At 54.4% G+C, this 21,378-nt stretch overlaps 2 protein-coding genes across 3 annotated transcripts; one reads left to right on the top strand and one right to left on the bottom strand.

Moving 5' to 3' along the window:
* Window positions 1–249: 249 nt before the first annotated feature.
* On the bottom strand, window positions 250–14,486 carry CCDC15 (coiled-coil domain containing 15). Its single transcript, XM_064634642.1, has 11 exons — window positions 14,432–14,486; window positions 13,502–13,665; window positions 11,711–11,860; window positions 10,751–10,915; window positions 10,001–10,111; window positions 6,550–6,717; window positions 5,331–5,444; window positions 3,587–3,690; window positions 1,512–1,682; window positions 1,293–1,441; window positions 250–600 (listed from the first exon to the last, which is right to left on the bottom strand). The coding sequence occupies exons 2-11, from the start codon at window positions 13,655–13,657 to the stop codon at window positions 494–496; spliced, it is 1,395 nt and encodes a 464-aa protein (XP_064490712.1). The 5' UTR covers window positions 13,658–13,665; window positions 14,432–14,486; the 3' UTR covers window positions 250–493.
* Window positions 14,487–15,600: 1,114 nt separating this feature from the next.
* Window positions 15,601–21,287, top strand: HEPACAM (hepatic and glial cell adhesion molecule). Of its 2 annotated transcripts, none has more exons than XM_064634612.1 (7): window positions 15,601–15,812; window positions 17,809–18,150; window positions 18,383–18,664; window positions 18,770–18,875; window positions 19,409–19,482; window positions 19,569–19,639; window positions 19,718–21,287. In XM_064634612.1, exons 1-7 carry the CDS (start codon window positions 15,728–15,730, stop codon window positions 20,003–20,005), a joined length of 1,248 nt encoding a protein of 415 aa, XP_064490682.1. In that variant the 5' UTR covers window positions 15,601–15,727; the 3' UTR covers window positions 20,006–21,287. The 2 variants fall into 2 exon arrangements, with proteins under 2 accessions (XP_064490682.1, XP_064490683.1); XM_064634613.1 differs by having other exon boundaries at window positions 15,609–15,812; window positions 18,770–18,863.
* Window positions 21,288–21,378: the final 91 nt, after the last annotated feature.

Genomic DNA, 21,378 nt, shown 5'->3' with positions numbered 1-21,378 from the left:
AACAGAGGCTGTGGGAGGGGGGGTCTGGTGTGATGCTGGGTGGGTGTTAGTGGAAGAGAGGTCCTCGCATGGAAAAGAATGAACTAAGAATAAATACCTGACTCTAGAGGGCGATCCAAGTAGCAGGGGTTGGCAGGAGCCCTAGGGAAAGGGAGAGGAGGGTGGGGGAAGAGGTAAGAAACCCTCCCCTAAGAGATACTGACCCTTGGCACCTCATTTCTCCTTTCACACTCCAAGAAAGACAAACAATCCTTGAAAATAGTTTATTCCATAGCTGAGTGTCTGAATTCAAGTGCCTGCTCATAAACCTGTCACAGAGTGATCCCCGGTTCAGACCGGGAGAGGCACAGCTCAAACTGGGCACACAAAGCAGGAGAGCAAAGGTGACACCATCCTGGCGCCTGGCACAAGGGACAGGCAGGACAGGGCCCAGCCCTGCTCCCTGCTCACACCAGTCACGGGGATATGGGGAGGGGACACAGGGCTGCCCCAGTCACAGACGCTTCCCCGAGCGAGCGCAGAGAGCGGCCAGTTCTTGGAGCGGCTGCGTGGCCGTGTGGGCACAGGAGGAGATCACGGAGTGCAGTGCCTGGCTGTAAGCTGAGCAGGAAGGGGACATGGAAACCGTGTCAGGGGATGAAAGCTGCACTTATGGCCCAACACTGGGCTTGGCTCCAGCCTTTCACCACAGAGCAGAGAGGGAACAACTGGGATTTAAGGTAAATCTATATGCCTGTAGTTTTCCACACGCCTGCCTGCACACTCTGCACGCTCCTGAGTACAGAGCAGTATGCAAGCCAAGATTATTTTATGAAGCCCCAATTTCTCTATTTTCTCTCCCAGATAACTCCCAGTTGCCCAGCCAGGTACTTTCCCAAGCTGTGCTCCAGGTCAGAGCACTCAATCACTTAACAAAGACCGTTTCCATGCCTTCATGCATCCTCCCAGTTGAAGATTCAGCATCTAAGGCAGGTGGCTCCGTGTCCCTAACAAGATGATTTGCAGCATTTTCCTCATGGCTGTGTCCCCATGCACATGTGGCTGTGTCACAGCTGCATTACTTAACACATTGTAGGGGTTTGTACTTTGTTCAGGATGCCACTTAAGGGCCCTTTGTTCAGAATATCCAACTTTGTTCAGAGAGCCCAACTTGCCCTCTTTGGAGTATATTTGGAAGAGCATCTCTGCATAGTGGCCCAGGAGCATGAAAACACCTATGCTGGTTTGATTTCTCCCTGTAAAATCAGAGATCCAGGCCCAGATGCCTCCTCTCTGGAAGCAGGAGCTCCTACCTTTGTGGTTTTTGTAGAAGACGCAGTTGTTGGCGCAGGTATCCGGGTGGGAATCCCAGAACTCGGACCCACAGGAACACAGCGGGGGCAAGTCGATGTTACAGGCTTTGATCTTCTCCCTCATTTGGGCTCTCAGAGCTTCCAGGTACCTGGGAGGGACCAAACATTCACTCCTGCCAGCGACACCCGGCTCTCCTGGGGAGCGGGCACCGGCCCTACCTCGCGTGCTCCTTATCCCGCTGCTGTCTGTCCTTCACTCTCCTCTCCTCCAGCTGAAGCTGGGCCAGGGCTTCCCAGGCTCCCTCTCCCAGGGAGGGTTTTTGCTGCTCAGCCAAGTCCCGCATCCTCTGCTCCTCCACCCGGCGCTGATTCTCCTTCTGCCTCTTAATCCTGCAGGAACACACATCATTAGGGAAGGAGTTTCCCCATCCCAACCCCTCATTCCCAGCCAGTCCCTGTCTGTGAGGTCAGGGCACAGGGATCTGGGTGACACTGCTGCTTTTGCAGGAAAAAGTAACTCTGCACTAATCACAGCATTACATATAAATATATTGGCTTTAAACATGAAATGGTCAAAAACGCTTTCTGAGCCTCCATTCGTCCCCCCATAAGGCAACACCAGCCTGTGAACACCCTCCTGCCCTTAAACTCTTCCTGCCTGCTCATCTTCTCACCACTGTAGACTTCCCTTTCCAGCTCCCTCCTGCATCACATCCACAGGTGCTCCTGTTGGGAAATGTCACCTGCAGTTCCCCAGAGTTGCTCTCCTGTCCTTAAACCAAGCACAATAGCCAGGCTCTTTAATACCCACCAGAAAGGACCAACATCTTGGCTTGCCAGCTTCCCTACTTCCCATTATTGTGGTTATGAGGCAGCTTGGATCCTTCTGTAAGCAGCTTCAAGGGCTGGGAACCATAACAGGGTACAGCAGAGACACTCCAAGGATCCCACCTTTATTCCAAAACAGGCTTTAAGATGCACTTTTAACCAAGTTTCCCTCTATTTCCTCAATCTCCCCTGCACCTACACAGCCCTCCAGCCCTTAAGTGAGCCCTGGGTTGTGGAATTCCCACCAAACACAACACACATTTCCCTAACAAGCAGCAATTGCAAAGCACAAGGACTTTACACCAAAGCATCTGCCATTTTATTCCCAAATGCAACAACGTGTCTCGCTGCCAGGAGGTATTAAAACACAACAAGGCTGGGGAGAAGCCAGGGGAAGGCAGTATCATCAGACAAGACATTTCAGATCTTACTCCATGTAGGGGGTCAAATCTTTACATCCAGAAGGAAAGTGCTGAAACCAAACTTCTCTGGTTGAAGTTCACTGAAATGCTTTTCAAATGAAATGTAAAGCCTTAAGTACAGCACCATAAACCTGCCCCAGAAATCAAGGCAAAGGCCAACTCGGGGCTTTACGCCCCGTAATTACAAACCCAGCTCTTCCCTGCACACACTCTGGGGGAAAAAATAATAATAAAAAAGGTATCACACTAACAAGGGAATCCCTGGGGCCTTGCCAGCACTTGCAGGGCAGGACAAGCTCTCCAAAGCTCCCAAGTGCCATCAGAACATCAGGGATGTGGTGGGGGGAGCACTGATTTAGACTGGCAGCTTTTCCTCGAAAAAATGGCCATGAAAATCCTGCCCTGAGGTACCTGTCCTGCTCCCACAAAGCCGGCCCACAAAGAGCTGGGATGGTCAGAGTTATGTCAGTTCACTTGAGAGCAAGCCAGGGAAAAGCCAACATTTAGAGGATATTTCCTGTTTCAGTGTGAATTTGTAGAGCTCCTCCTTAACGAGCCACTTCAAGTGAGAAGCTGAGAAATCCCCACCACAACTGATACTTTTACACAGGTACTGAGTGTAAAGGAGTGGAAATCGTTTTATTACACTGTATAAGTTTTTATAGCTGTGAGGGTAAAGGGTCTGAGACTAAAAGTGCCAGAGATAGGCACAGTTTAACCACAACGGTGTGACCTCACCCTAAAGTTTCTAAGCACAGGCTCGGGTTCCCAAGGGTCATGGCTTGGGAAGTTTCATCTCTCCCAGCCCCATGTTTTGGCTCCCAACTCCTAAACAAGCTGCACCAGGACTCAGAAATGAGGTAGAGAAGTGCTGAAGGACTTGACAGGGCCTAAGGGTCTCTCTTGGGGGGTCAATTGAGTGAATCCCACCCAGGGGTCAGATCGGTGCCTGGTTCACACCAGACAAGTTCACAAGACCTTTCTGGCCTCCAAAAAGGCCCTGCCCTGATGGAGGAGGTGACCCCAGCACCCACATGGACTCACTGGGCAACTCTCTGCTGCCTCTCTCGCTGCCGCTGCTGGTCCTTCACTCGCTCCCGCTCAATGGCCATGAAGAGGCGGCGGCACCGCAGGAACTCGCTCTGCCGCTGCCGAGAGGAGGAGAAGGACGTTTGGGAAGGATGCCTGGGATCAATATCGAGCTGTATCAGTGCTCAGCTTGATTTCTGGAGGATGGAACCTCTCTCCTTCTCCGAGAGACCCTCAAAGGGACATCTCCGAGTGCACATGGCCCAGGACTGGGAAACTGGAGAGAAAAACCAAGTCATCTCGGAGCATCAAAGAGCTTTGTGCCAGCATCCCTCCACTGAAGCTTCCTACGGATGGAAGCTCTTCCACCTGATAAATTCCTAAGCTCTCACCTTCCTGAGGGTAAAAGAGCCGGTTCCCACTTCAACCCACTTCAGTTTGGATGGATTTGGGACTGGTGCTCCCCTATGGCTCACTGGAACCCTGTATCTCCCCACAAAAATGAATGTGCAACACCGAGCTGGATCTGCTACACACAGGAGAACCACAGAGGTGGCAAAACCACTGCTAGGGAAAATCCAGGAGCCCTGCAGGGAACAACTCCCATAGGGATACTGAGGGTTTAGTGTCTGGCCTTTGGCTGATCCCACTGAAGAAGCAAGGGCAGGGAAACCTCCTGGCTAAAGCTCCACCAAAAGCCCTCCCACAGAGGAGGTACGGAGCTAGTTTAAACTCCATGACTTGCAACAGCTGAAGGCATGGATTTTTCTTCATCAAACTTTTGGGCCAAGTTTGTCCATCTCACACAGTGGAGAGCCCAGCACAGACAAAGACAAAGGAAGAGGAGGAGGGATTACCAGGCTGCCAGTGGAGAAAGTTGGATGGAAAAAACCCAGGCAGAGGAGACTGCTGCAAAACCAGTTATCTTGGGTGGATCAGAGCCAAGGAGATAAAAGCAAGGGGAGAGGGAATGGTGGGGGGAAGGAGCAGCCTGAGGAGCCTCAGCTGTTGTCACACCATGGAGAAACCACAGCCAGATCTGGGATCAGCTGGTTGGAAAATACTTGTAAGGAACAAAAAACAAACTGTTCAGAGTTTTACACTGTAAGCTGCAAAAAGGTGACAGAAGGAGAGGGAAGTGTTCCTCTTCACGGCAGGAGGAAGCAGGAAAATAAAAGTCACTCACTTTAGGCATCCAAGACAAACATCATCCTTCTGCATCACCCAGATTAGCACAAGCCAAAGTGTCCTGGACACAGGCTGTAAGCCCTCCTCATGAAATCATCCACTCGGCATCAGGCCAGGCTTGAGACTATCCCAAAATCAGAGAAACCTTTATATTCCAGCCTTGTACCCAAACAAGATAAAGTTGGGCTTGTTTGAGGGGTTTTTTGTTGGTTTTTGTTTTGGTTTTTTTGGCAGTTCCTTCTCTCCCTGCAACTACAGCAAGCAAGTCTTGGCTTTTGTCAGGCAGAATGAATGGAGCCCATTTCTCCTCCAACCCTTGGGTGTGATTCAGATCCTAGATTTTACAGAAGGAGTACAGAAGAGTTCCACTTAGTCACGAGAGACCTTAAAAAAATCACCTGGTAGCTTTGCCCAAGACCTGAGACACCATGAGGCTGAGCTGACAAACTAAACCCAGCAGGGGTTTCATACGTCAAGGCTGCTCTGAGGCTTCTTATCTGAGCCATCAGCATTCCTGACAGTCCCATCCCTTTCAGACAAAACCAGGAGGGCTTGGCCCCCCTGGACAGACCTGCTTCCTGGTTTCCTCCTCATCAACACCAGCCCAGCGCAGGAGGGAAGGGTGGTAATCAGCTTGTGGCCTCCAGGGAGGCTCGGGCAGGTCCTTCACCAACCCATCACAGACCTGGAAGAGACAACATAAGGGAGCAGCATCAGCATCACCATGGTCAAGTTTCTCATCTTCCCTCAGCAAAATGCTCTTCACTGGAGGCAAGTCCTCTGTGTGATCCTTACAGTCCTCAACAGGGTGACCCATCTCTGAGATGGGCTATATTTCAGGTACAGTTTGGCTACAGACAGGAGACACGTGCCCCATCTCCACGCAGGAGTCTGACCATGAAAGCTTTGCCAAAACACCTCTAAAGGTATCCCCTGTAGGAGGTTTAGTTTAAAGATGGATTCACATCTCTCTTCCCCAAACTTCTACTATGAACTTCGTGAAGTGTGAAAACAATAATACAAATAACAAACCATCAGGGGAATTCCACAGCCAACATCTCCCAAAACCTCAGTGTAAACCCCACTATCCTCCACTGTCTCCCCCCACTCACTTTCTGCCCAGCCAGTACTTCTGCTCCAAGCTGGACTAATCCCCAGCCAAGGCTGGGCACAGGCTGCCACAACCATAAAGCCTTTGCCAACCGCCCCAGGTAATCAGACCAAACCATTTCCACCCCTCCCAGATGCTCAACAAAAGCTGCCTGGAAACAAAAGAGGACCGATAAGAACATCAGCTCCTTCAGCAGACCCCACCAAGGGCAGTGTCTGCCACCAAGGGCGGTGTCTGCCAACAGGAGGCACCGGGATTGACACAGCCACCTCCTTCATCTGATACAAAGCTTTCCTCCTTCCTCCCCCTCCTTTTTCTCGGAGGTTTCTGGCCGATTTGATCTCTTCCACCCCGAGCAGCGGGCCCGGGTCCTGCCGGCGCAGGCTGAGCGCGGCTCCAAGCACCACGCGACTGCACGGCCTCTGGGTTTCAGATTTCGGCTGGGCGGCTGCCAACCCGCGTCACGAGGCAGGCAGGAATCAAACCCCTTTGAGGCCACAGCTGCACCGTGAAAGCAAGAAACAGCAGCGCCGACTTCACTGAGCTCCGACGCTGCTCCCGAGCCCACTTGGACAACAGCAGGCTTAAGAGTTAAACAGGCCTGGGGGAGCAACTGCTCTACTCCAAAATAAACCCAACGATCCAAACCTCTTAAGACCAAACCCTGAACGGGTCTTACTTTTTTGAATTCTATTCTGATGTAGAAGTCATCATCGTCCTGCCCGGCGCGACTCGGGGCTGTGCCTCGCTCCTGCAGCTCAGCGGGCAGGTCGTGGTGTCCCTCCAGCAGCACCTCCTCACCCTCACCCTCCGTGGGCACTGAGGCTGCCAGGCAAGGCTCTGGTTTCTGGAGAAGGGAGGAGATGGGTGTAAACATGGAATTCAAATCTGGCTGCTTTGGTGCCAAGGGCAAACCCAACACCCTCAGGGCAGCTTTAACACGAGGGCACGTGTGCTGCCTGTCGTGTGCTGCCTGTTGTGTGCTGCCTGTCGTGTGCTGCCTGTCGGATGGGATCTGGCAGCGCCACGTGTTCAGCAGCACCAGGGCTGGGAAACAGGAACGTGGCAGGGTGACCTGTGACTACGGGATAGACGTGGGGGGGGGTAACTGGAAAGCAAGGCAAAGACCTCTCCAGGCACTGGTTCACAATGGCAAGGAGCTGGGATTTCTGGAGTGACACCAGAGTATGGGAGCGTACTCCTTCAGATGGGAAGTGGGCAGGCTCCCCAGTGGCAATCCACAATATTTTGAGAGGCAGCAGATTGTTTCCTACAAACCAAGGAATCAAAATGCCAGAAGCAAGCTTGGAGCCAGGATAAATTTTTTTCCCTTCGTTTTTTTTTTTCATTCAGCATGGTGGGAAGGGAAGAGAAGGACTGGTGACAGAGGGAGAGGATGGATCAGCAGGAGAGCAGGTCATGCCAAGAATCCCTTGAGATGGCTCTGCTGCTTTACAGGAAGGACAGAGGATAGCCTGGAGTCAGTCTGCATGTGGAATTATTTGATAGGCACAGGAATTACCCTATCAACCCCATCATAACAGACACATGACATAGAAGAGCTGCTTTGGTGTGGACAAGGGAACAGAGGGCAAGGGTTATTTCTTTGGAAGATTGCACTGGAGCCCTCACGGTTGAAAGACATGAAACTGTGAGAAAAAAACCCACCAACTTCGTGGAATGAGACACTGGGGAACAGAATTTGTGTGCTGCCATGCTTGGGAGCTACAGCAGTCCACCAAACCCTGAAGGTAAAGGTTTGGTGAAGGAGATTACCTGAAACAACAAACAGGTCATTACCAGGTCGGTATCTGCTTGAGAAAGCAGGGAATCAACTCTTTGCATGCTTTTGACCTGAAAAGAAATCTCTCTGGGAGAGAAAGAACAATGATTTTAGGAACATGGATTACTGATCGCAGGGAATGCAACACTTTAGAGGGAAGATGGAAAAATGAGAAGAAAAATGCAGAAAACAGGGCTGAAGGAGAAAAAAAACATTTCAGCCAAAGGCTTGCTCTGAGCTAGAAGCAGGGAGAAAAATGCTGGTACTGTTATTGGGAAGAAAGTCACGTTACTCCTAGAAGCTGAGGTTTTTAAGGAGGCAGGACCTGCCTAGGGGCCACTGCCAGGAGTGGCAGCCAAGGTGGGAACAGCTCCTTGAAATCTGTGGAAGTTTGGATTATCGGAAAAGGGCACATGGAGTGTCTCTCTTTATTTAAAGGAAGGGAAAAGGAAACACTAAATAGAAGGGTTTAGCCTGAAGAGTTTAACTGTGACTTTTGGAAAACCAAGAGGAAATCACCTTGCAAACTGCCTGTAAGCCCCGAGAAAACAAGATAAGCAGCAATCAGCATAAATTTGTCAAGAGCAAGTCAGGTCAGGCTGGGCTAAATTTCTCCTACAATAGAAGGAAGAGGCCTCAGGCAAAGAGCAGAAGACTCTGGGGGTTCAGCTGAGTTCTTGACGTGGCCTAATTCAACACCGGGGTAAAGCAAAACCTGTTTGATGGAAGTCTGACATGGGAGGTGCAGGACTGATTAAAAACACAGCCCAGATTTGGTCTCAGGAGTTCACTGCACAGAAATAGGGTAAGAGCTAGGTGGGCTCTGCTCCATGATTTCATTATCAGCCTGGATGAGAGAAGAAAGAAGCACCTTGATTAAACTACTGACCCCACCTGCAGTTGCAGAAGTATTGGGTGGAAAGCCCTTGGGTTCAAACCAAAGAAATGGGCTTGAATACACAGCACAAGGAAATCCAGGGAGGACAAAAGCAGAGACCAAGGGGTTAAGTCCCTGGTTATGTCCATGGCAGCCTTTTGCACCTGAAGAGAACACACTGCTGTCCTGTCTAGGTGGGAACACACCAAACCTTCATACAGGGAGACAGATCCAGATAATATTAGAGCTTTTTTCTCCTCGGCTACCTTGGAGTAATAAAAGAGAGCAGTCCAATAAATCAACATATTCCTCCTGGAATAAATCACCCAGGGAAGCTGTTAAACTTCCTTATGTAGATTAACTGTAGCTGCAGTGAGGCTGGGATGGGAGGATGGTCCCAAATCCCTCCCAGTGTTTCTCACTGCTGTGGATAACTTGCCCAGGACTCCCATGGATCTCCTCTGGCTCCCCTGGGCAGTGGCTCTGTTATTTATGTGAAGCTTTAATGCTACTAATAGTGAAGTCATGAATCACTGGAACTCACTGAATGCATTGAGGGCTCAAACAGGAGGGATGTTTGGTGCTGGAAACAGGTAAGGAGGTTTTTGAGCCCATAATTACTGTGTTTCTCCGAGTCTTGTTTGCAGAACTGACTTCCTCAGAAATCCAAGAGTACACAGAGAAGGAAGAGCCAGACCAGCCCTCACATAAAAGGTATTTTCTAGATAATCAGCCAAGATCTACTTCACCTTTGGTGAACCTGAGAAAGAGATGGGAATGAAGAATTGCAGGATGGGCAGGAAACTGGCTACAGAGGCAATAAGAGAAAACACCAGGCTGGGCTGCTGCTGGTGTTCTCCAAAGCATGTCCATTTGAGAAAGGTCTTGGCATAGAGAGCAGGATAATAGCTGCAACACAAAGTTGTTCTTGAGAACTGGAAGGGCAAAAGCAGGATGAAATTCAGCACAGCAAAATGTGGGACTGATCTCCTGTGCACTGCTTCGAGGAAAGCAGCTGCATGCCAACTATTCTCCAGCAGAAGACAGCCCCGGGTGAGGGAAACACTCCAGATCTTTGCCACCCACACAAAACAAGGGATTGATGCAAGGCAAAGAGTTGTTGAGGTTTGTTAAAGAAATAAAGGCACCTGAGGGGAGAGCTGGTCGTCACATGCCTCCCAAACACCCAGATCACAATCTCAGATCACAAGCCTTTAAAAGCCTTTTTTGAATTCTTGTCTCTGAGTTTATCTCAGAGACAGTTTTCACCCACTTTATCCTGCTGCCTTCTCTGAAAGGCAGCAAGGGCAGAGAAACAGAGTCCTCGAGCCACCGAAATCCATGAGCTACCCATGAGGTGGGCCAGGAAAGCACACCTTATTTCATCCCTGAATTATGCTTTGGACTTTTTAGAGCCAAACAGTTTGCAAGGCGATTTCTGCCCCCCCTGCCCAGGCAGCCCTCGCTCACCTCCTGCCTCCAGCCGCTGGGGAGCACGGGGGGCTCGGGGGGCTCTGCACCAGGGGCCACGGTCCTGCGGGACGCCAGCCTGCGCCGCACCTGCCTCACGGCCCTGCTGAGCTGCCAGAGGGGAGGGAAACAGCACAGCACAAGCTCAGCTGCACGCAGAGATCTCCCAATCGCTCTGCTCCAGCCGAGGGGCTCGGTCAAGGTGGCACGACCCAACACACAGTCACCCTCACACAGGAGGGGTCTTTCAGAGCTGCCCTAAGGTGCTGAACTCAGCACTCATCTGCTCCTAAAACACGCTGCTGAGATGCCACATCCCCAACTTTCCTGCTTGGTGGCCAGCAGTGATTTTCCACCCTAAGGTGCTTCGACTGGAATCCACCCCACAGTGCTTCAACTGGAATAACTCCAGCTCCTAGGTGAGCACACAGGCTTTGGTCTGCAGGAGACAAGCTGCAATGAGCTGGCACCACCTAGTGCCACCTCTGCGTCAGGACACGGCTGTGTCTGTGAGCGGATGGACGAGTTCAGCTACAGCATCCGAGAAGGAGGCACCTGTGACCCGGCTGGATGCTCTGAGGAGCAACATTCAGGGTGAAAATGGGAGCTAATGTCTCATTCAATACTAAAACCCGAATACTAGGGACGTGCCGTAAAAGAAAAAAAGATATATTGCCTGTTCTCAAATTCAAACGCCGAGGACCCAGGGTGCTGAAGCGGGGCTGGGAAGGCAGGAGGGGCACGGCTCACCTCGGCTGCTTGCTGCTGGAATGGCTCGCCGTGTGTCCCCTCCCACGGGGCCGGGTTGGAGCCAGCACCGGGAGCACAGATGATGGGAGGGCGGTGGCTCCGGAACGGGCACGCCTTCCTCCAGGAGGTCCAGTACTGCACGGCAAAGCAGCTCTCCCGCTCCGCCTGCCGGGGAAAAACCACGTGGGATCTCCGACCATCACCTGGAAGGACGTCAACCTTGGTGACATTTCACCACCCAGAGGTGGCATTTCTTGGGATGGAGGTTTTGGCTTTCCATGCTGAGAAAGCACAAAGAACCATCAGGCTCTTGGGGGCTGAGGGCATTTGCGGGCTTCCCAGTTGGAGCTGGTGGAGTTACATGAGGACATCCCCACTCAGCCATGGAAACAGCCCAAACACCCCAGGGGCAGCCAAAGCCGGTGACATTTCAGTGCATTCCCTTTTGAGCCACACTCAGATCCTGGCAAGTCCTCTCAGCACTTGTTTGAGAGTAGAAAGGATTAAATATATTCATGGGATAATCCAAAACAAGCCCATGGGGGAAAAGGGAATTTGGAGACAGCAGGAAAGTGTTGCTTGAAAACTATTTGGCTGCTTTGGAAAAGGGATTGGAAAAGAGACAGCAGAAAAGCTGTTTAGCTTCAAACGCAGCCAGGAGACGTTCACATCATTCCCAGCTCTGGCCTGGATGCTTTTTAACTCCAGGCAATTCCACACAGGGCTCTGGGAATTCTGTTCTGCTGCTGCCCGAGGGAGTCAGTGACCTTTCTGTGGGGAGGCTTCAAGCACCTTCAGCACCAGCCAAGGTGTCACACTGACCCAGCTGACTCAGCCTGCCAGGACACCGTTTGCCACCTCAGGGCAAACATTAACACCTTGACTTGAGCTCCAGTGTTAGGATTTTTCCCAGTTTAGGCTGGGTTTTGGAGGGGTTTCTCCTGGCAGAGCCCTGCTTACCGCTTCGTGGGACTTCTGCAGCTCCTGCCACCGGCGCATCCTGACCTGCCGGTTCACCCGCTGCCTCACCTCGCCCTGGAACCTCCTCAGGTTGGCTGCCTTCTGCCGCTGCTGCTCCTTCAGCTCCTCCTCCACCTGGAATACTGAGGCCTGCAAGAGATAGAAGCAGATTCCACGTGGTTTTTGCTCCATCAGAGCAGCTTCTATCCTTGCATCCCCTTTTCCCCCACTTGCAGCGACCAGGCAGACAAGCAGCACGCAGAGCAAATTTCATGTTCTGTTTCATAATCTGTGGAATAAGAGTTTGGACAATGTCTATTGGATTATTATAGGCTGGATTGGGTCTGATTAGACAGATGCAGAGCATGCACACCTCTGCCCTTGCCTCTCTGCAACACAACTGGAAGGAAAGAAAAAGGAGTCTCATGGAGCAGCTCCCAACTCCTGCTCCTATTAAAGGATGCTCAAATATCCAAAGCCCGGATCCAAAAGGAACAGGCCAGCCCCCCATCTTGTTAATACTCTGCAAGGCTGGAAGCACATCAGGGAAGCAGTTCACAGACCACAGCACTGCTCCAGAATATTTTTACCATCTGAAGTGAAAGATTAACAGCAATGACCTGAAAACCCCAAAAAAACCCATTTTTTATTCCTTGCAGTCCTCCCAAGCAACTCTGCACCACCATGGCTTAAAGACCAATGGCATCCCTCTCCTGGCTGCCACCACAGCAAGAGAAACCAGGGACTACAGGGATGGAGGAAAGGGGTGAGGCTGAAGATAAACTTGGAACGCTCCCAGCAGCACAGCAGGGTCAGCACAGCCCAACAAAGCTCCAAGATGGGGAGAAATCTGCACTGTTATGGAAGAAACCAAGCCAGAGCTCCAGGGAAAAGCCCAACACCACCTCACCGACTGCCCACCTCAGCAGCAACTCTGATGCAGGAGGCATTAATACTTATCAATTAAAAGTATTAAATATGTTCAGATAACCCTGGGCAGCTTCATCCACCCCTGGAAGCCCCACGGGGGGGGGGGGGCCCAGGAGCATCCTGGCACCCCAAAGCTCTCAGGAAGAGTTCAGCTCCCCCAGAAGTTTCATAGCACCAAGATGGAAGTTCTGTGGAATATGGAGATGATTCATTTCCATATATTATCTCAACCTTTCAGGATTTAAATTACAATATAAAAATAAATCATCTCAAAAGGGCAGGAGCTTCTGTATCGTTCAGACATTAATTACAGGGGACTGAACTCATCATCTGATATTTAATGCACTTTTAGTCCTCTTAGAATAACCCTCAAAGCAGAAATCCCTGAGATAAGCATCCATAAAGATTTCCTTAAGTGTTTCTAATGGGGTACAGCTGAGATTGGCTCCAGACCCTGAAACACTCAATATATATTTTCTTTAAATCAGCAACATGGAATAAAATCTCAGTTCACCAACATCCTTCAGGGATGAGTGGGAAGGCAAAGAGCAGCACTGGCTGGGTTCCCCACCTGACTGATATTTAAAATTGATGCGTTTCTGCCCCAAAACCAGTTTATTGGAGGGGAATTGACTCAGAGAGATGCTGTGGGCTTGTAGAAGGGGGAGGCCAGGCTACTTGATAGGCACCATGGCAGCTTCTGACCCCACTAAAAATCACTAAAATAAATTACTATTTTCAGAAGCCACATCCCTGGCCGCCTTCAGGCTGTGAAAAAGCCCACTTTTAGTTCTGTGGGTTTTACTGGCACATTTGCGGGGTTGGAGACGCCCCAGCAGATGGTGCCTCGGGTGCACTCACGAAGGCCGGGCTCGGCTCGGGCTGCCCCGGGGCACTCTCCACCCACACGCCCACGGGAGCCACGCTCTGGTTCCTCTCGCCCAGCACCCGCCCGCTCCGCCGCGGGGGCCTCGCCGGGGGTCTCCCCTGGGGCCGCTCCTTCGAGGGAGGCATCATCCCGGCACCTGGGGAAGGGAAGGGGGAAGCGGAGGTGAGGGTGGAACCCCCGGGCACCCCAACCTGCCCCCTGCCCCATCCCCTCAGCCCCGGCGCACCTCCAGTGCCCCCCCAGCCCTGCAGCCCCGGGGCACCTCCAGTGCCCCCCCAGCCCTGCAGCCCCGGGGCACCTCCAGTGCCCCCACAGCCCTGCAGCCCCGGGGCACCCCCAGTGCCCCCCCAGCCCTGCAGCCCCGGGGCACCTCCAGTGCCCCCACAGCCCTGCAGCCCCGGGGCACCTCCAGTGCCCCCCACAGCCCTGCAGCCCCGGGGCACCTCCAGTGCCCCCACAGCCCTGCAGCCCCGGGGCACCTCCAGTGCCCCCCCCAGCCCTGCAGCCCCGGGGCACCCCACCTGCAGCTCCCCCCACACACAGGCCCTGCGCCCTTCGGGGTGAGTGCCTCCTACACCCCCCGTGCACCCCCCCATTACCGCACCCCCTCTCCCCACTGTCCCCCCCCCGGTTATCCAACCCCACCCTCAGCTCCGGCCTCCCCAGGCCCCCCAGTCCTCCGTGGCCGAGTCCCCCTTTACCCCCCACCCCACTGCCCCCCCCATCCCAACCCGCGCCCCCTGTACCCCCGCACCCTCAGCTCCCCATCCCTCCCCTGACCCCCCACGGCCTCGGACGCCCTCTCCCTTATTCCTTCCCAACCTCCTCAGTAGGACTGCGCACTTTAATCCCCCATAGCGCCCCCAGGACCCCGCAAGCCCCCAGACCCCCCCAGTCCGCACCAACCGCCGCTTCCGCCTCCACCGGGCTTTGAATCGCGGCGCCACTTCCGCCCCCGCGGCCCCGCCCGCGGCCCCGCCCCGCCGTGCTCCCGGGGACGCGGGTTCGAGTCCCGCCTCCGCTGGAAAAGGGAATGAGGGAGCGGCCTGGGCGGGGATGCCTCCCCAGAGCATCCCCGAAACACCCTCCTGGGCATCCCTGGAACACCCCCGCACAGGGAATCACCCTGAAAATCGCCCCCCAAATATCCGTATGGTGTCCCTCACACCACCCTCGAACCACCCCCCAAGTACCCCCTTAGAACATCTGCACACAGCCCCCCCAACCCTCCCCAAAGCCCCAAAGCATCTCCCTATATATATATATATATATATATATATATATATATATATCCCCCAAAGTATCTCCCTCAGGAGTCGGTTCCCCTTAATGTCCCCCCAAAAGTCCCTCAAAGCATCTTCCTGTATCATCCCCCAAATCCCTCCCTGTAGCATCACCCTCTAATGTCCTCCCCAAAAGTCAGCCCCCAAGCCCTCCCTGTACCATCCCACCATAACGTGTCCCACTCCAAAATTTCCCCCAAAGCATCTCCCTCCCTCTGGGACGGGTCTCGACCCCTTTGGGGGACCAGGGAGCCTCCAGGCGGGGGCGGGCGGTGGCTCATGGGGGTGATGAGCTTGGCAGACCTCAGAGGGGGGGTGGGAAGTGGCTCCGGGCATCCTGCCCCGCATCCCGCTGCCCTATTCAGTGATGCCCGGGAAACCAGTGCTAATTGGCATCGGAGCTGGAACGAAGCCTGGATGTGACCACAGCTTCGTTTTAGAGCCTGGGAAGAGAAGAAAAAAAGGGGGGGAGCTCCTTTGGGGTGGGGGTCCAGCTTGGAGAAATGCCCCCCTAAAAGAAAATCCCAACTTAATGGATGTCCAGAGCCCTAAATCTCGTTGGATTGTCCGCAAAGGGGACAGCAAACCTTATTTGGGCTCGATGGGGTGATGCCCCCAACCTCGAGTGTGCCCCCGGAACTGGGAAAACATGGAACTGGGGGTCTGTAACAGGGGGAAAATTGCAAATCTGAGTGTTTTTTCCTCAAATAAATGTCAGCTCGAGGCCGCTGGGGAGGCGAAAGCCGCCGGGACACAGGGCTCTATTGAGAAAGGCAAGAACAAAAAAAAAAAAAAAAAAAAAAAAAGAGAGAAGGGAAAAAAATAAATTAGCCGGGCGAAGCGCCAAGCCGGGAGCTCCGAGGGACGTGCCCGGAGTGGGGAAGCGGAGCGGTTCGGGGGGCGAGCCTGCCCGAAATGTGGGGAGCGCCGGCCGCCCCGCGGGGCCACCCCGCTCCCCCCTGCTTGCTGCCGCTGACCTGGCTTCTGGCGCTGCACGCAGGTAGGGAGACGTCCCGTTTTTCCACGCTTTTCCCATTTTTCCATGGGGTTTGGGGGTATCCAGATGGAGGTTGAGGGTCGGAGGGTGATGATACCGATACCTGATGGGGGGGTGGAGGGGGGTTGAGGTGGTTTGCTGCGCTGTCGAATGTACCCTCTGCTTGGGAGGCAGGAAAAAGGGGGTGAAATTGGGAATAAAACTGGGGAAAACACTTTCTGGAGCAAACCAGGTCCTGAAGGGGGGGTGAATTTGGCACCGCCCCCACCCCGAGCTTCTCCCCAGCTTTTTGTCTTCCCCAAAACCCCTTTTTTCCTCATTTTTCAGCGTCTCCAAATCTATTTTCTTACCCATTCTTCAGCTTTCCTAAAAATCTCATTTTTCACCCCATTTCTAGGTTTCCCCCATCCCATTGCAACTCTGGTTTCCTCCATCATTTATTCCCTAAATCCTCACATTTTGGGGTTCAATGAGCCCTAAACCACCCCATCCCACCCCGTCTGGCAACAAAGAAAATCACCTGCAGCAGTTTTGCCCCATTTTACCAAAGTCTGGACCCAAAAGAAGCCCTGGGGAGGACTCCCCCCGGATGAGGACGATGGATGCAAAGCAAAACCAGCTGGGTTCATTGCTGGCTTTGATTTAGACCCTAAAAAAGCACCAGGACTGCAGCCAGGGCACCCCAAAAATGCTGTGGTGCTTTTTGCAAAGAAATAGGGATTTATGGCGTGAAAGAGCTGGCAAATGAGGATTTTTGGTGGGTTTTTTTCAACAGAAGCCGTCGATACAGTCTGGGAGATCTGCATCCCTAAGCCAAGGGATACCATAGGAAATGGGAATGTTGCCTGATTTATTAATTAACTCCCAAATTTATTACCCAGAGTGGCGAAAAAATTAGGAATTGGGTTAAAAAAGGGAAGAAACAGTTTAAGAGCAGTGATTTGGAGGTGTGCAGAGGGTAAGGATGCACTAAAGGCCACATCCAGATCCCGTGCCTGGGTTTTCCCTATGGAGGATGCCCTAAATTCGGCGAGTCAGGGCATGTTTGCAGGGCAAGTGTGGCGTTCCCGAGGAGGACGGACGCACGGACGCTGCATACCAATAGGTCCCATGACTTTTCGGGCTTGTTTAAGGCCTTTCTTGCTCCTGCTTCGCCCTCCCCAGCTGGTTTTCCCACTCTCCCCTCCTCTTCAATATGGGGTTTGTTTGCCGTCAGATGACGGCATCTGGACGGGGGATTCATAGATGAGACCCCTGGGATGGCAAGAGAGGGATGGAGCTAAGGTATTTCGGGGAGAGAGGATGTTTTTGGGAGGCCCCTCCCCCAAACCCCATGTTTTTCCACTTTTTCTCTGCCTTTTTTTTTGGCTTAAAACCAGTGATGAGGAGCGATGCACGTGCACTGACGCCCGGGATGCAGTTTTGCATCTGAGGGGGGCTTTGTCTGGACAGTAGCATTCAATAGGGGTGGCAGTGGGATGCAAAATCCTCCCCCCATCATTTCTGGGGGGATTAAGGCACCTTTGCAAAGCACAGCATTGATGTGGGCACTGGGGGGGGCTCACCCCCCATGCAGTTTTTGGGGGGGTGATGATGAATCTTTGCCAAGGGTTGCATCGAGCCACCTCCCACCCCCCTGCATTTTTTGCAGTGATATGTGCATATTTGCTAAGGGTTGCATCAACCTGACTGCAGGAGCACTCCCTCCTGCATTTTTGGGGTGATACAGGAATTTTTGCAGAGGGTTGGTCGCATTGACCCAACTGCAGGACCACTCCCACCCCTGATGAAGTTTTGGTGGTGATAATGGATCTTTGCAGGGGGTTGTACTGACCCACCTCCCATGCCCAAAGCAATGTTGATCTGGGTTCAGGAGGGCTCCCACCCCCCTTTGCAAAGGTCACGGAAACAGGTTGGGCATTTTGGGGATGCTCTGGAAGGGAGTTCCCCAGTTTTCCCCGTGCTCAGCACCCCCCAAGGTGTGTCTCTCCACCCCAAGGTCTGCTGGCAGGAGTGAACATCACCAGCCCCACGCCGCTGGTCCGCGGCACAGCGGGCAAGGCGGCGCTGCTGTCGGTGCGCTACGCCAGCGCCAGCGCCGACAAGCCGGTGGTCAAGTGGCAGCTGAAGAGGGACAAACCCGTCACCGTCGTCCAGTCCATCGGCACCGAGATCATCGGCAACCTACGGCCCGACTACCGCGACCGCATCCGGGTGCTGGAGAACGGCTCGCTGCTCATCAGCCCCTTGCAGCTGGCTGATGAAGGCGCTTACGAGGTGGAGGTGTCCATCACCGATGACACCTTCACCGGCGAGAAGACCATCAACCTCACCGTGGACAGTAAGGGCAAGAAGGAAGGACATCCCATGGAGATTCGGTTCTCCACAGGATGTCTTCCCTGACCACTTTTGGGGGGGGGGGTTCTCCAACTGAGGAGTGGTTTTGGGGGTTTCAACCACCTCACGCAGCCAAGTTATATCCCTGGTGGGGTTTTGCTGTCTCCCTTCCTGTCTCCTGGGCCCAACTGTCCCCCGAGACATGGTGTTACCATGGTTCCCCTGCTCACCCACAGTTCCCATCTCGAAGCCACAAGTGCTGGTGGCCTCCTCAACGGTGCTGGAGCTCAGCGAGTTCTTCACCCTCAACTGCTCGCACGAGAATGGCACCAAACCCACCTACACCTGGCTGAAGGATGGGCGGCCACTGAGCAACGACTCCCGCCTGCTCCTCTCCCCCGACCAGAAGATCCTCACCATCACCCGCGTCCTCATGGCTGATGACGACGTCTACAGTTGCCTGGTGGAGAACCCCATCAGCCATGGCCGCAGTGTCCCTGTGAAACTCACGGTCTACCGTAAGCCACCATTCCCCCCTCTTGCACTCCCAGGGTTACTCATCCCTTGCAGATACTTCCAGCTAAAATTTTGGGGGGTTGTTCCCCCTCGTTCCTCTCCCCCAGGCCGGAGCTCTCTCTACATCATCCTGTCCACAGGAGGCATCTTCCTTCTCGTCACCCTGGTGACAGTTTGCGCCTGCTGGAAACCCTCCAAGAAGTACGGCTGGGGGTAACGCGGGAGCCAAAGGGGGTCACCCTGTCTTGTCCCATCCTGTTTTGTCCCATCTCATCTCCTCCCATCCTATCTTGTCCTATTCCACCACATCATACCTCATCCCATCCTGCCTTGACCCATATGTCCTGTCCCATCACATCACACCTCATCCCATCCTGCCTTCACCCATATGTTCTGTCCCATCCCATGCTATCTCTTCCCATCCCAACCTGACCCATCCCATCCTGCCTTGACCCATATTATCCCATCCTGTTGTGACTTGTCTGTCCTGTCCCACACCATCCCATCCCATGCCATCCCACCTTGATCCATCTCTCCGATTGCGTTCTATTCTATTCCATCTGTTCACATCTCACTCCATCCCATCTTGTCCTATTCCATCCCACCCCATTCTACCTCCTTCCATTCCACCCCATCCCATCTCTCCCTCCCAACAGCAATGGGCCCTTCCCTGGCTGAGCCGCAGGCAGCCCCCCCACTGCCCCCACCGCGATGCCGGTGCTGCCCCATCCCCTCTCCCTTCCCAGGGAGAAGCGACAAGCGGAGACGCAACCGGCCTCCGACTACACCGAGCAGGATGAGGAGCGCCTGAAGCATGAGGGTGAGTGCCAGCCTTGGCGTGGCGGTGGCGGGTTGGGGGAACACCAGTGCTGCTGGCACTGTGAGCAACACCTTGCTTCCCTACAGCCGAGGGCATCCCACGGAGCGGCGACCACGAGCGCAAAAACCCAGTGGCCTTGTACATCCTCAAGGATAAGGTGAGCAGCCGGTAGTGCCGGTATCGTGCCGGTACAGGGTCTCACATCCCACGCTCATCTATTGTTGGCTTTTGGCAGGACTCACCGGAGGCAGAGGAGGATTCACCACCCGAACCCCGCGGCACAGTTGAACCGGGTTACACCAGCTCGCCGGTACCAGCGGCCGGTCGCTCGCCGGGGCCGGTGGGGCGTTCGACTCGTCGTTACCATCGCTCGCCAGCCCGCTCGCCCGCCTCCACGCGGACCCACCGGTCACCACCGGGTTCGCCAGCGCGCTCCCGCGGCGCTCCGCGGCTGCTGCGGACTGCGGGCGTCCATGTCATCCGGGAGCAGGAGGAGGCCAACGCCGTGGAGATCAGCGCCTGAGCGGGGGGACTGTGCGCGCTTCGGCGGCGGCGTGCGACAAGCGGGGACACTGGCACGGCCCCGCTTCCGCCACCGGGCATCATTCCACTCGGCGTAAAGTCACTAATTTCCTATTGATCCCACCTGGAGCTCCCCTCTTCCGTCCCCCGTCTTCCTGGGGCGTCGCTTTAATGGCTTTCTCGCCGGGATGAGTGTGCAGGGAGCGAGCAGGAAGCACACGCGTGTGCAGAGAGAACATGCGAGCAGTGCACAGAGAGAGCACGAGGGAGGGTGTGCACGGAGCGTGCAGAGAGAGCGTGCAGGCAGAGCACGGAGAGAGCGTGCATGGAGCGCGCAGGAGAGCACACAGAGCGCACACAGGGGGTGCACGGGGGCAGGCACGAGGGTGGGCAGCGAGTGTGCACACAGTGTGCAGGGAGAGGATGCCCAGAGCATGCAAGAGAGTGTATGGAGCACATGCAGAGAACACACACGGAGCGTGCAGCTAAGACTGCACCAAGTGTGAGCGGAGTGTGCACGGGGTGTGCAGGTAAGACCACGCACGGCATTTCCGGGCATGCCAACACTGGGCATGTTCTCTGAGCGTGCACAGAGCACACAGAGACCACGAGTGTGCAGAGAGAGCCTGTGCAGAGTGCACATGGAGCACGTGGAGAGAGCATGCACGCGGGATTTGCATGGAGAATGCAGCAAGTGTGCAAAGAGCGTGAGGAGAGAAGGGTGTATGCAGCACTCACGGAGCAGCCACCGAGTGCGCCTGGCACGCATGGAAAGGTGTTTGTGCACAATGTGTGCAGCTGAGTGTGCTCAGAGCGTGCAGGAGCACACGGGAGCACACGCACGACACGCCAGCGACTGCCCGTGCACACGCGTGTCGAAGAGCACCGTGCCTGCCTGCTGTGGCACACCCCCCCACGCGTGGAGCAGGGCATGCACTGGCACACAACCTCGCCCAAGCGCACACATGCACAGAGGCGGCCTAAACAGGGGCTCCCTCCTGCCCCCCAGCTCCCCGGATGCACCGTCCCCTAAGTGTGGGCTGGAAGCCCTGGCCCGAGCGCTGCCCCTCCACTGCACCGGCGTTTTCTGTGAAAATACCCCGGTTTTGGGGCACATGCTGTCATCTCCCCCCCAGGCCTTCCCAGGAAATAGGTTTAGGATGAAAAGCAGAGAGTGGCCGGCCAAGCGAGCCGGGCCCTGGGGCACCCGGGGTGGGTGCCGGGGCACCCTGGAATGCTTGGGGTGCACTACTAACCAATAAACTAAACATACTACCCGGCCAGCGGCGGCACCCTTGGGTATCTTTGTGGAACAGGGACCCTCCCCAGGGTGGGGGGGACACATGAGAGGTGGGTGACAGCTGAGACCACACG

The sequence above is a fragment of the Pseudopipra pipra genome, chromosome 23, assembly GCF_036250125.1.
Source record: "Pseudopipra pipra isolate bDixPip1 chromosome 23, bDixPip1.hap1, whole genome shotgun sequence".
NCBI classification, from domain to species: domain Eukaryota; kingdom Metazoa; phylum Chordata; class Aves; order Passeriformes; family Pipridae; genus Pseudopipra; species Pseudopipra pipra.
This window is presented reverse-complemented; position numbering and strand designations above follow the sequence as displayed.